This window comes from Muscardinus avellanarius (assembly GCF_963383645.1).
Source record: "Muscardinus avellanarius genome assembly, chromosome: 5".
Lineage (NCBI taxonomy): Eukaryota > Metazoa > Chordata > Mammalia > Rodentia > Gliridae > Muscardinus > Muscardinus avellanarius.
In genome coordinates this window covers 126,046,505-126,060,418 of record NC_137790.1, presented here as the reverse complement: position 1 = coordinate 126,060,418, position 13,914 = coordinate 126,046,505, and the positions used below count along the sequence as shown (strand labels likewise).

At 41.0% G+C, this 13,914-nt stretch overlaps 1 protein-coding gene across 1 annotated transcript in view; it reads right to left on the bottom strand.

Moving 5' to 3' along the window:
* PLSCR2 (phospholipid scramblase 2) overlaps nucleotides 1–5,284 on the bottom strand; it is a gene marked incomplete at its 5' end in the record, with an annotated part of 13,702 nt that extends 8,418 nt beyond the window's left edge. Inside the window, 2 exons of the mRNA XM_080695703.1 lie at nucleotides 80–122; nucleotides 5,228–5,284. Coding sequence (XP_080551829.1) covers nucleotides 80–122; nucleotides 5,228–5,284 — 100 coding nt within the window. The remainder of the gene's footprint in view (nucleotides 1–79; nucleotides 123–5,227) is intronic.
* Nucleotides 5,285–13,914: the final 8,630 nt, after the last annotated feature.

Sequence of the window (13,914 nt, the reverse complement as noted above, 5' to 3'; positions counted from 1 at the left end):
CTGTATTTGTGGTGGTTGATGTGTCTTTATCTGCGAGGGTTTATACCCTTTCTCTCTTAGGAATATGACGAATACAAACCTTCCAGAAGTTCAGTTTGCTGTTGAACCAGAATCTGATCTATCTATCAGAGAAAAGAGAGAAGTTCACATAATGAATGATCAGTATTTAACGATACAACTACATTAATACGTATATGTATAATACTGATATTATTACATATTATAAATATTGAAATTTATAACATATTTAAGTTTATAATAATTTTAAGTATAATATTATAGTTAATTTTTGTTGTCGTTCTTAGCTATTGTGTGTGTATATGCGTGGTACTAGGGATTGAACCCAGGAGCATTCTACCTCTGAGCTACATTCTCATTCTTATTTTTATTTTAAACAGGGTCTCATTAAGTGACAGAGAGCCTCACTAATTTGCTGAGGCTGGCCTCGAACCTGTGATATTCCTGCCTCACCCTTCCGTATACTGGGATTACAAACATGTGCCATCACGCCCGGCAGGTCTTTATTTATTTATTTTTTTTTATCTTTTTGGCACTGGGGATCAAACCCACAGCAATCAACCATACTTGCAAGGCAAACGTTTTACTACTGAGCTACATCCCAGCCAATATCCAGCTACTATCCCAGTAAATATTTTAATCAAATTATTTAAAATTTTCACCACTAATGTGGGGAAATTTTGATCAAATAAAATTGATTTACATTAGAATTCCTGTAAAAATTACGAAACGTTCTTTGTAGAAGAGGCTCAGGAAATATTGATAAGTTTCTTTTATTTATTTAAAAAGGCCTTTTTTTCTACAAGTCTTAAAAATTTGGGGGTGTACTTGTCATCAACTGTAGTCAAAGATAATTTCCCCTAAGTTTTATTATTATTATTATTATTATTATTATTATTATTATTATTATTTGGTGGTTCTGGGATTCCTAGAAGCCCTTCTGCCTCCAGGATACACTCCCAGACCTATTTTTTTTTTAATATATATTTTTATTTGGAAACAGGATCTCTTAAGCCAGTGTGGCTGGCTTCGAACCTGCGCAATCCTCCTGTTTCCACCTCCCAAGCAGGGGGATTACAAGCGTGCGCTACCACGCCCGGCATAAGTTTTAAATGAGATTCTGATTTTTAAAATAATTCAGAGTATTTCTTTCTTCTTCTTCTTTTTTTTTTTTTTTTTGTTTTGAAGTATTACGGATGGAACCCAGGGGCATTTTACCTCCGAGCTACACCCTCAGCCCTATTTTTTATTCTTTATTTTGAAACAGGGTCTCACTGGATTGCAAAGGGCCTCACTAAGTAGCTGAGGCTGTCTGCAAACTCAGCCTCCTGAATGCTGAGATTACAAGTGTGCATCACCAGCCCAGCTCAGAGTATTTCTTGAAGATTATAATAATGACTCCAAATTCCTATAATATGTGTAGCTTATGGACACTGTAGAAAATTATGTTACTATAAGCTGAGCATGGTGGCATATGCTTGTAATCCCAGTACTTGGGAGGCTCAGACAGGAGAATCACAGGTTCAAGGCCAGCAACTTAGTGAGACTGTGTTTCATATATAAATAAAAACTAGGGCTGGGGGTGCGGCTTGGAGGTAAAATGCCCTTGGGTTCAATCCCAAGTACCACCACCAAAAAAAAAAAAAAAAAAAAAAAAAAAAGTTAATACAGAGTAAGCCCAAGAGACACCTGATTTACAGAAAACTAATTGGATAGAGTAAGAACTTTTATCTATAGACTTATAGATTGAACACACAGCACTTCACAATTCTATTCACCTACCTAATTCCTCATGCCAAATAAAGGTTAAACCTCATCTTGCTGACATTCCTATCATGTCGTATAGTGAAATCCAAACCTCACCTTTTTCCTTATTGGTGGAATTTATAAAATTGTGTCTTCCTAAAAACAACAGCAGTCTCATAAATATGTAGTTTTATTCGTTATAAAAGGTAAGTCAGCAGGTGTGATGGCACATGCCTGTTATCCCAGTAGTTAGGAGACTGAGACCGCAGGATCTCAACATCGAGGCCAGCTTCAGCAACTTTGTGAGGCCCCCTGAAGCTTTTGTTTTCTTTTAATTAAAAAAAATTAAGAATCATCTCAGGGAAAAATGGGAGTTTCCTGAGGAAAAGTCTCTGCTTTTCCCAGGTGGGGCCTCTGACTTGAGTCAGCGTGGAGAAGCTGAGGCAGTTGGCAGTTGGAGCACCGTTATCCTTGTCTTGTAGCCAAGTCCACTCTGGCTGAAGTCAGGATCTGGGAAATTGGCCTCATCCCCTCATCTATCTGGTTTATTGGGAGCAAATTTATTGCTGAACATGGGACACCTCTGCCCCTCCCTCTAGAGTGACTCTGTTGGCTCCAGGCCCAGCATGTTGTGCAAATCCTGCTGGTGGCTCACCTCCATCCCTCCCTGCGGTCCTGGACACTGGAGTTGAGCTCCCAACGGATGGGGTCGCGGGGTGCAAGGGGAGACCTTTCCTCCTGGAGGACCTGTTTTCCTCTGCCTCCCCTGTGCTGCTGCTGTTCTTGCAGGGGCTGGCCTGGAAGGATTCAGGGACATGCCAGGGCGCTGCGCTGGGAGGAGGGCTCCTCTTGGCTGGACAGCTCAGAGGAATGGCAGGCAGGCTGGCCCTCCTGCTGCCCTTATGGGGAGCAGCTGGGTAGGAGGAGGGGATGCTCCTTCCCCTGATTCAGCCAGGGGTGTCTCAGGATTTAAAAGGCCGATGGCCGTTGGGCCTCAGGGCCAGGTCAGCAATCAGTAAGTGGCTGATTAGACTTCATGCCTGGGAAGAAATGTAAACCAAGCACCCCCTGTGCCGCACCTGAGCCCTCAGCTGCTCCAAGGTGGTGGCGGTGAACGGAGGCAGCCTTTGTGTATAGAGTAGAGGACGACACCCAGGCACCAGATGTCTACCATGGGGCCATACCTCTGGCCCCGGTCGACCTCTGGGGGGCAGTAGTAGGCAGTGGACCGACGGTGGTCAGCTTCTGCCTGGTGGTGAAGTGGCAGCTCAGCCCAAAGTCAATGACTTCGACATTCCCCTCTTTGTCCAGGAGGATGTTCTCTGGCTTCAGGACCTCGTGCACGATGCCCTTCTCCTGGCAGTACTGCACTCTGCTCACGACCTGCCTGAACCCCCTCCTCCTCCTCACCGGCCGACTGCCAGATGCGGTGCAGCAGCAGCCCCTGTTGGTGGGCTCCATCTCCAGATAGATCTCACACAGCTGGACCATGTTTGGGTGCTCCACTGTCCTCATGATGTTCATTTCAGATAAAAAAGGAGTGTCACTGAAGGCAGGTAAGACCTTCATAGCCACCTCAGTCCCGGTGAAGATATGGCGGGCCAGTCTGACCGGGGTAAAACTGCCCTTGCCAAGGTCCCTCAGGAACATAGCGGCCATCCTCACAGGGAGAGCTGGCTGTGAGACCTGGCCTGGCCTCTCTACTCTTTCCCCTGGCACTGTCCATCAAAAGCCACAACAGTGACTAATGATGGTAACTAAAAAAAACCCAACAGCAACAATCAACAAACAAAAGTAGAGCAAAAAGCACACACACACACACACATACAACAACAACAAAGCCAAAAGCCAAAAACCAGCAAATCAGATCCAAAACTACCAGTCCACCAAAAGCGCTATCTTGGAGTCCAAAAGGTCACCACCAAGAGCTCCCTGTACTAATGGACAAAACCCAGCCAGGCAGGGCCTCTTACAGCCGCTGCTGGAGACTCCATCACAAAGGCTCCTGTGAGGTCACAGGGCTGGGTCAGAGCTCACTTTGGGCCTCAGGGACTTTTCCACTTTAATAATAATAATAATAATAATAATAATAATAAGGACTCTAGAAGTTTTTGTTTGTTTCAGTGGGTTATATAGGCTGGTTATTTATTTATTTATTATTTATTTATTTATTTATTTATTTATTTATTTATTTTGTGTGTGTGTGTATGTGTGTGTGTTACTGGGGATGGAACTCAGGGGCCTTCTATCTCCGAGCTATAGCCCCGACCTATTTTATATTTTAAACTTTTAATGGTGCATTGTAATTACACATTACAGTGAGATTCAAAGTGATACACACAGTCCTCCGCAGCTTTAAGAAAAAATAGTAAATCATAATATATGCGTAATGGTAACTCTTTCGTACCACTTATGTACTGAAATTTTGCCATAAAAATTAAAGTTCCTTTCAAATTCCAAGGAAATGAGTCTAGAATAAAAAGCACAGGATTCAGTACCCACATATGGATTTAAAAGCCCATCCCTCCTATAGGTTTTTACCCTGAGGAAGGCATGGGTCTTTTTTCTGGGGCTCAGTTTCCTCTTCTGAAAAATAGGATCTATACATCACAGATTTTTCTGGAAAGAGTGTGATAGTGCATATATTATGCTCACAGCAAAGACTGGAAGTACCACCTAATAAATAGATGTTATTGTCTACTACCCCAGGTTGATTTTTAGATCACAGAAAGCCACTGCTTCATACATGGAGGTTTAAAATGTGAACCTGACCTAGAAGTAATCTGTTAGCAGAACAATCCTGTTCTGCCATTTTAAAGTCCAGTGAATTATGAAATTGTTATTCTAGTTAAGTAAGTTGTATGCATAGTCTTGATATGAGTAAATTCTATGTATTTGAACCCTTCCTTTCTTTCTTTCTTTCTTTCTTTCTTTCTTTCTTTCTTTCTTTCTTTCTTTCTTTCTTCTTTCTTTCTTTCTTGTACTAGGGATGGAACCCAGAGGCACTCTACCTCTGGACTATACCCCAGATCTATTTTCCTTCCTTCCTTCCCTCCCTCCCTTCCTTCCTTTCTTCCTTCCTTCCTTCTCTCTCTCCCTCTCCCTTTTTTTGGCAGTACTGGTGATGTAACTCAGGTGCATTCTACTTCTAAGCTACACCCCCAGCCCTATTTTTTATTCTTTATTTTGAAACAGGGTCTGACTGAGTTGCAAAGGGCCTCACTAAATAGCTGAGGCTGTCCACGAACTGTGATCTTCCTGTCTCAGCCTCCCAGGGATTACAAGTGTGCACCACCATGCCCAGCTTTTTATTTCTTATTTGGAAATAGGGTCTCCCTAAGTTGCACAGAGCCTCACTAAGTAGCTGAGGCTGGTGGTGAATCTATAATCTGCCTGTCTCAGCCTCTTAAGTACTGGGATTACAAGTGAGTGCCACCACGCCGGGCTATGTGTTTGAATTTACCTGGCTTAAATATTCCAATCCAGGTGGGCAGTTCAATGGGGGTGGTGGGGCGGGCATCCACTGAATCACTGGAGGTACGCCTGGATGATTCTGAACAGGAAAGCCACCTGGGCCGGCACCTGCATAACCGGGTGGTGGGGCTGGGTAGACAGCCTGGGGCCCTGGATAAGCACCCTGGGGCCCTGGGTAGCCAGCCTGGGGCACAGGGTAGCCAGCCTGGGGCACAGGGTAACCGGCATATCCTGAAGGTCCTGAAACAATAACAAGCGAAATAATATGTAAAATAATCTGTAACTGTACAGAAAAAAAAAAACAACGCAATCATCAGATTCCTTCAGAATTATCTCAGCTTTCCACAAACTGACCTCTCAACTCAAAAATCTTATCTGTGAAATTCCAGGTATATCTTTATTTTTCAGAAGGTTTTCAACGCATTATCTGCGGCTTCGTATCCACTTATATTTTGAGGGTGGTGGGGCCATAAACAGAGTTAGCATGCAATGGCCTTACTTTGACCATGAAAAAAATCTCAGATGGAAAAAATATGCTTTAATACATGAGATAGTGAAAGAAAACTGAAAACTATGACCTGGAGTCACCTACATAAATATTCTGGCATGCTTCCATGGACAAGGGAGATGGCATTGGGAAGCAGATCCAAAGTAAAGGTTTTGAGTCATTATATCAAGGGCCAAAGCACCCTGAAAAAAATGAATATTCTAGAATTCTAACAAATGGTATCGCCTACAGGAGATGGAATATGATATCCAAATGATATTTCCTATAGAAAACATCTCCTATAGAAAACATCTCCTATAGAAGATATTTGGGTGTGGATTTCCCCTCTATCCTCAAGAAATGTTGAGGAAGATGTAATTTTGTTACACCTGAGAGAAAATTGATATTGGCAGATATTGGTAAAAGCCAGGGGCACTGCTGAACATCCTAAGTTGCCCAGAACAGTTTCCTGACAACAAAGAATTTTAAAGGCCCACATATTTATAGTGCCACTGTTGAGAAACCCAGGAGTGGCAGTAAAGGCATGCCATTCCTTCTAGAACATTCCAGATGCTTCTCTGGGTTCACAGTTGGAGTTTTGGTCCATGGCGTCCTTCTTTCCTAAGTCTCTCCACTAAAACACCAATGAATTCCATAATGATATTTAGTTTAGAAATTTAAATTTCACAATTTTAGCATCCTGTGCTCTCTGGAACATAGTTTGAGAAGCAAAAAGAAAAAGGCAATAAAAAGTTGTAAAAGGCAAGATTCTTTTAAGCAGTTAATAAGTGGAGTAGAGAAAGCAAATACTAAGTATAGACTCTCTTCTCTGTGAATGTGATTGCAATAAGCTTCCTAAGATGATTTACAGAGCAGAAATTCCACAGTACTGAACGTTATTTTCAAAGGACTGTGCGCCACAGGATTTTAACACTAAAAGCCAAGCAAAATGGAATACTCAGAATAGGCAATTGATACGTAATTTTAAATGGAACACTTCTGACAAAATCCATACGCTATTAAAAGATAAGGCTAACAAAGTTGGTGTTGTTTTGTGAAGAAGTAAAGAGTTGCCCTGCATTTGAACAGGCCAAAGAATTTAAACTTAGCTTAGGTGGGAAGAGCTGCGGAATAAGGAATTTTTGATTTTTGTCACATAAAGTTTTTTTTTTTTTATCTTTTTATTTTTTTTATTGGTGCACTGTATTCATACATCATAGTGGGATACAAACTTTTGTAGACATACATGCACACATCGCCCAGTCAGCCCCCACCCGATCCCCACCCCATTCTCTCCCCATCCCTCCCTCCCATGCTTGGCTTAGTGGTTGACATCTAGTATTATAGCAATTTATCCAAAATTAAAGATGATAATCTCACATAACAGTTTCATTTGTCTGATACCAAGCTTTTGATGACTAAAGATAACATTTCAATATTTCTTTTTGCTTTCTTTCTTACCAGAGAATATTTTTTTTCTATTTTTTAGGTGAAACTATCATATATTTATATATTTATTTTTCAGAAAAAAAATCTATCCTAATATGGAATATGGACTCTAGGTACCCAAAACGATCTTGAAAAAGAACAAAGCTAGAAGATATATATTTTCTGATTTCAAACCATATAAAGCTACAATAATTGAAACAGTGTAGTACTATTCTAAAGGCAGATATATAACCATTGGAGTTAAATAAAAGCCTAGAGCTAAATTCTTCCATATATTGTCAAGTTATTTTTTACAAGGTTTCCACGAACATTTGGTGTTGGAAATAATAATCTTTTAACTAAATATTGTTGAAACATAATAATTACATGGAAAAGAATAAAATTGGACCCTTACCTAATCCCATATACAAATATTAACTCAAAGTAGATAAAAGACCTAAATATAAATCTTAAGACTATAAACTTTTAGGAGAAAATCTGGGTCATAAAACCTCACAACATTGAAATTGGCAGTGATTTCTTGGATATGATTTCAATAGCACAGGCAACAAAAGAGTATACAAACTCCCTAAAAAATAAGAGAAATATTGTATATCCAAAGACAATGTAAACAGAGTTAACAGTTACTAATAGAATGGGATAAAATATTTCCAAATGCTATATCTGAAGGTATATTAATATTCCAACTAGAAATCCTAGAAATTAACAACAATAAAGGCAAACAATACCCTTTAGAGATAGGTAACAGACTAACAGAAATAATGAATCTCCACAGATAACCAATCTTAGTTGTCTGTTGGATGGAAAATCTTGTTTCTCTGGTTCTGGTGTGTGTTACCTATTTCTTCTTTGTAGTTAATCTCTTTGAGTATTTTCTCTAGTGCTGGTTTTGAAGACATAAATTCCTTCAGTTTCTGTTTGTCATGGAAGCTTCTTATTTCTCCATCTAATTTGATAGAAAGTTTTGCTGGGTAGGAAATTTTTGGCTGGAAGTTGTTTTCTTTCAGAATTGGGAATATGTTACTCCAAGCCCTTCTGGCTCTCATAACTTGGTTTGGGAAGTCTGGAGTGATTCTAACTGGTTTGCCTCTGAATGTCACTTGGTCCTTTGCTTTTGTTGCCTTTAAGATTCTCTGCTTGGCTTCCACATTGGTCATTTTGACAATTATGTGGCGTGGGGATCCTGTTCTCCGATCCTGTCTAAAGGGAGTTCTATAAGTTTCCTGGACCTGTGTATCAACCTCTTGCTCTATGTCTGGAAAATTTTCTGCTATTACTTCCTTGCAGAGATTGTTGATCCCTTTGGTTTCACTTTCTTTTCCCTCCTCTATTCCAATTATTCTTAGGTTAGCTCTCTTAAAATGGGCCCATATCTCTTCAATATCAGATTCCTGCTGTCGGATATTTTTTTCTAGATTAGAAACTATGCATTCATTTTTTGAATGATCATCTTCTAAGAGCGAGATTCTGTTCTCCATGTGTTCTAATCGGTTGTTTGTGCTTTGAATTGAGGCCTTTACTTCATTAATTGCATCCTTTATCTCTTTTTGGCTCTCTCTGAGTTCTTTTTGAAGCACCTCTATTATTTCTACAGTTATTTTCCTGATTTGATCTTCTAGAAATCTTTGATTTTCTGTTTTATCGGGTTCTGATGTTGTGGGGTTGTGTGAATTCATTGCTCCAGTATTATTCCTCTTTCCCATGATTTCCGATGTTTGTGCCTTCTCTGGGTTCTTCCCTTGGGTCACTATGATTTCACTTAAGGTGTTCTGGATCTCGAGTCAGTAGTATCTCAGACCCCACTCCTCCTTTACTGGGTTGTATCACAGAGTCTCCGACCCAGAGAGTCGATAGAGGCTGCTTTAGACTGTGGGGGGTGCCAGGTTGCACGTTCTCCTATGGTGTGATATCTCTGCCACTGCCCCTCTCCCACTGGGTCAAGCCCCAGGGAGTACAGTACTGGGATTTCTCCTCTGTGACCCGCAATTTGACTCACTGTTGTTGAGTACGCAGATGTAGCTGTACCGAATTCGGTGAATTCACTGCTGCTGCCGCCGGTGGCAATATGGCGCCGCTGCTACGCCCTCAGCTGTGGGGCTGGAGTTTTTCTTCTTGGTTTTGATTTCCACTCTGAATCTCTGCAGCGTGTGCTGAGCTCGGCCACTGGGAGCTTTAGGTGCACTCTGCGCCGAGAAATCCCGCCTGGCTGTTCCGCAGTGGCTCACCTCGGCTTGCTGTAGCCGTCCCGTGAATTCGCCGGTGCCACCGGCAGTATGGCGCTGCTGCCGCGTCCTCGGGCTTGAGGATCTCCTCTGTGGCTCTGTTCTCAGTCCACTTTCCTTCTGGAGCCTGGTGATTTTTTTTTTCCTCTGGTGATGGTGTTTTCTGGCTATGAAAGGCGCTGATTTTGTGGTAATGGAGATTTGTTGTTAGTGGGGCTCTTAAGCCCCGCTTTTCTCGGTCGCCATCTTCCCGGAAGTCCCACATAAAGTTTTAATAACATCTTTCGGTACCAAAGTCACAATCTTTAAAACGATTTTGCTTTAGGTATATTGTTGTTCTAGTTATGTGAAATAAATTGATATGGATCCTTAAAATATAAGGTTAACAATAGATAAAACCTCATAAGAATGCTTTTTCCCCCTCCACTGTGGTACTGAGGATTGACCTCAGGGGCATTCTATCTCTGATCTACTCACCCAGCCCTAATTTTTAAATTTTTGTTTTGAAAAAAATGTCTCACTAAGTGGCTGAGGGTCATACTAAATTGCTGAGTCTGGCCTCAAACCTGCAATCTTCCTGTCTCAGCCTCCCAAGTACTGGAAATTACATCCAGCTTATAATAATTCTTTTAATTAAGCTTTTACAATTTGTTCTTTTGATGATTAATAATATTTATAAAAGATAAATATATATCACAAAGCTCTTATGACTTGTTCCTTCTACAATTAGTAAATATTTATAAAAGATACACATATCACTACCTGCCCTTCTAGGAATAAAAGATACAGCACTCCCGAAGGCCACCTGCTCTCAGTGTGCTTAAACCAACTTCTGGGAGACGAAAAAGGAAAAGTTTCATAATGGCGTAATGGAGAAATAAATGGGCAGAGTGTCAGCATACATGGCAACTGCTTTTGATAGATGTAATTTACTCTGAGATCCAGAGAAAGGGAAAGGTGTGAAGTAAAAATCTGGCCAGAAATATTCCGGGAGGAAGGAAACCAAAAATGAACTAGGTTCAGTGTGTTTGAAAACAGAGAGGAAGACCGTAAGGGACAGGAAGAAGAGGGCGGCCGTCACTGGGACTGCAGCAACAGCTGACCTTGGGGGGGCCCTTAGGAAGCTTTGTGTTTTCTTGTGCGATTCTCAGGCATTAGAGGATTTGAGCAGCGGAATGAGTTCCATGATGTCAGTTCTTAAAAGTGCAGAGCACTAAGATTCCCAATGGAAAACACAGAGGTGATTGCATTCTCCTGGCCCCAGGAGAAGAGACTGAAGACTTAGACTTCTTCTAGGGAGGGAGAGGACCCACGTGACTTCTTAAGTGCAACTGGAGATGAAGGATCTGAAATAAGGGGCCAGGCTTTTAGGAATACATATGCCAAAGGTAGCTGCCGGGATGGGGAGAGGGGAAAAGGAAGGGAAGGAAGAGGGAGAGTTTCTGAGGGCTCCCCTTTCAGCTAAGCGCTGAAGAATTGATTCATAGAATTAACCAGGCGAAAGGCACAGAAGAACATTTCAGAGAAAAGAACTGGGATGATAACAAACATGGGACATTAAGATTTTTAAAAAAATGGCCAGTTTAGTTGAACATCACAAGAGGCAATTAGGAGAGATGGGTAAAGGCTCCCAGGACCTCGTTTTGGAATGAACACTGTGTGGAATATGAATAGATTTTTTTTTTTTGCGGGTCTGGGGATGGAACCCCAGGGCATTTTATCTCTGAGCTACAGCCCCTGCCCTATTTTTTATTCTTTATTTTGAAACAGGGTCTCACTGAGTTGCAGAGTGCCTCACTAAGTAGCTGAGGCTGTCCGCAAACCGTGATCCTCCGGTCTCAGCCTCCCAAATGCTGGGATTACAAGCGTGCGCCGCCACGCTCGGCACTGAATAGATTAACATTTCTAAAAATCACTGGCTCTAGTCAACCAGAAGATCCTAGGTACAAGGCTCGACTCTGCAACTTAGCAGGATTCTGTTTCAAAAAAATTGAAAGGGCTAGGGATGTTGCTTGGGGGTTAGAAGGCTCCTGAGTTCAATCTTCAATACTAAAAACAACAAATAAACAAAAACATAGACCACTAGGCTCCGTCAAAAGACGAAACAGTAAATAAGTTCATGGAAATGTGGATATATGAGTTACTTGGGTATATTATTAACATCATTATAATCTTTTCAAGACCCTCTGAGAGAGAATGGTTGGTTAAGTCCTCAAGTTGAAGGAATTCACCTAATTACCTGAAATATGGATAACTGTTTCATTTACATAAACCCAAATTGACTTAACATATTCTTAAAACATTAGCTGTCAATGCTTATCATTTTATTATTTGCAAAACATTGTGATCATTGTTTTCCTTATATTCTCATTTCATCTCCAAAGCAACCTGAATTGGAAATATTATTTCCGATTACAGATTTAAAAAACCTGAAGCAGAGCTGGGCGTGGTGGTCCATGCTTGTAATCCCAGTACTTGAGAGGCTGAGACAGGAGGTTTACAGGTTTGCTACCAGCCTCAGCTACTTAGTGAGACCCTCTTTCTAAATAAAAGGTAAAATAGGGCTGGGGGGGAGTAGCTCAGAGGTAGAATGGTCCTGAGTTTCATTTCCAGTACCACACGAAAAAGAAAAACAAACAAAACAAAACCCAGAGTCATTGAGGTACTATAACTTGTTTAAGACTACCAAAAAACTATTAAGGATTGAATGCAGAACTTGAAGCCTGGTCCAGATTCTCCATGCCTCAGTTCCCCCAGGTGCAAAAGGGGGATAATCAGCAAAACAGTTATCCCTCAATGCCCACTGGTTCTAGGTTCTATAGATTGGTTTGAGGACTATGCCCCTGGATACTAAAACCCAAGGATGCTCAAATCCCTCATATGAAATGGTACAGTATTGACATCTTCCCATGCACATCTTCCTTTATGCTCCAAGCAATCTTTAGATGACTTATAATGTATAATCCACTGTAAGTGCTATGTAAAGAGTTATTATGCTATATTGTTTAGAGACGAATGAAAATGAACAAGTCTGTACCCATTCATTACAAGCACAATTGCTTTTCTGAATTTCCTATCTGTGGCTGGTAGACTACAAGGCCGGGGAAAGAGAGAGCTGACTACATTTATCTCATATGAGTCTTCTGAGATCCAATGAATAGCACGTTTAGAACAAAGTCTACAGAACAGTCACTATTTTAAACTATCACTATTTTTTGTGTATGTATGGTGACAGGGATGAAACCCTGGGGCATTCTACCTCCGAGATACACGCCCAGTCCTATTTTTTTATTCTTTATTTTGAAACAGGGTCTCAATGAATTGAAAAGGGGCTCACTAAGTAGCTGAGGCTGTTCACAAACTACGATCCTCCTGTTTCAGCCTCCCAAATGCTGGGATTACAAACGTGCGCCACCACGCCCGGCAGCTATCACTATTAACACTGTCACCTCAAGACTTGTGGTATATACGGCCTCGGTCTTGAAAAACAAAGCCTGCTTTGCTTTTCTCTTCATCTCTTTTCTTTTCTTTACTGGGATTGAACCCAGAGCATTCTACCTCTGAGCTACACCCCACACCTATTTTTTTATTTTAATTTTGCAATAGGGTCTCACTAAGTGGATGAGGGTCTCACTAATTGTTGAAGCTGATCTCGAACCTGTGATCTTCCTGTCTCAGCCTCTCAGGTACTGGGATTACAGGAATGTGCCACCACACTCAGCATGTGAAACAAGGTCAAGCCATTTTTCCAGCCAACTCTCAAGTCAAATTCAGATTTAATTTAATTGTGTGTACTCTAAGTGCCTTGGAAGAATATTAGAGACTTGCCAATAGGTTTCCTAATCCCCAAAACTATAAGAATGTAGAGCAGAGGTTGTAAACCTTGGCTTCACATCTGTATTACCTAGGCTATTTAAAAATCACCAACCCTTGAGTCCAGAGGTCTGATTTAATCTTTCTGGGAATGGTGCCATGTATGCATACTTTAAATAAAGTGTTTCTAGGTGACACTTGAGTGCAACCATGGCTGCAAAATACCACCTTCCAGATTTGGAGCTTATATGGTTCATATATATGTAGTTCATGTATGTATGTATATATGTATACGTGTGTGTTTGTGTGTGTTTGTGTGTGTGTGTGTGTGTGTGTGTTTAATTGCAAAACATCTGCATAAGCTCTTAGGACCCACTGGGAAGTTTCTAAACAATTAAATAGGTTATTAATATCTGAAGTAGATTTCTTTTTTTTTTGCTCATAAAAGAAAACAAAATGGATATACTCTTCTGTCCAAATCAGATCACATTTGATCCCCATTCCACGATGCTCTTTCAAGATGTGGATAGCCTTCCTCCTTTTGTTTCTGAGTACATCATCAACTCTACCCTTTATAATCCAGAGGTGTCCTACCATTGAGCTATACCCCAACCCTATTTTTTATTCTTTATTTTGAGACAGGGTCTCACCGAGCTGCAGAGGGCCTCACTAATTAGCTGAGGCTGTCTGTGAACCTGCAATCCT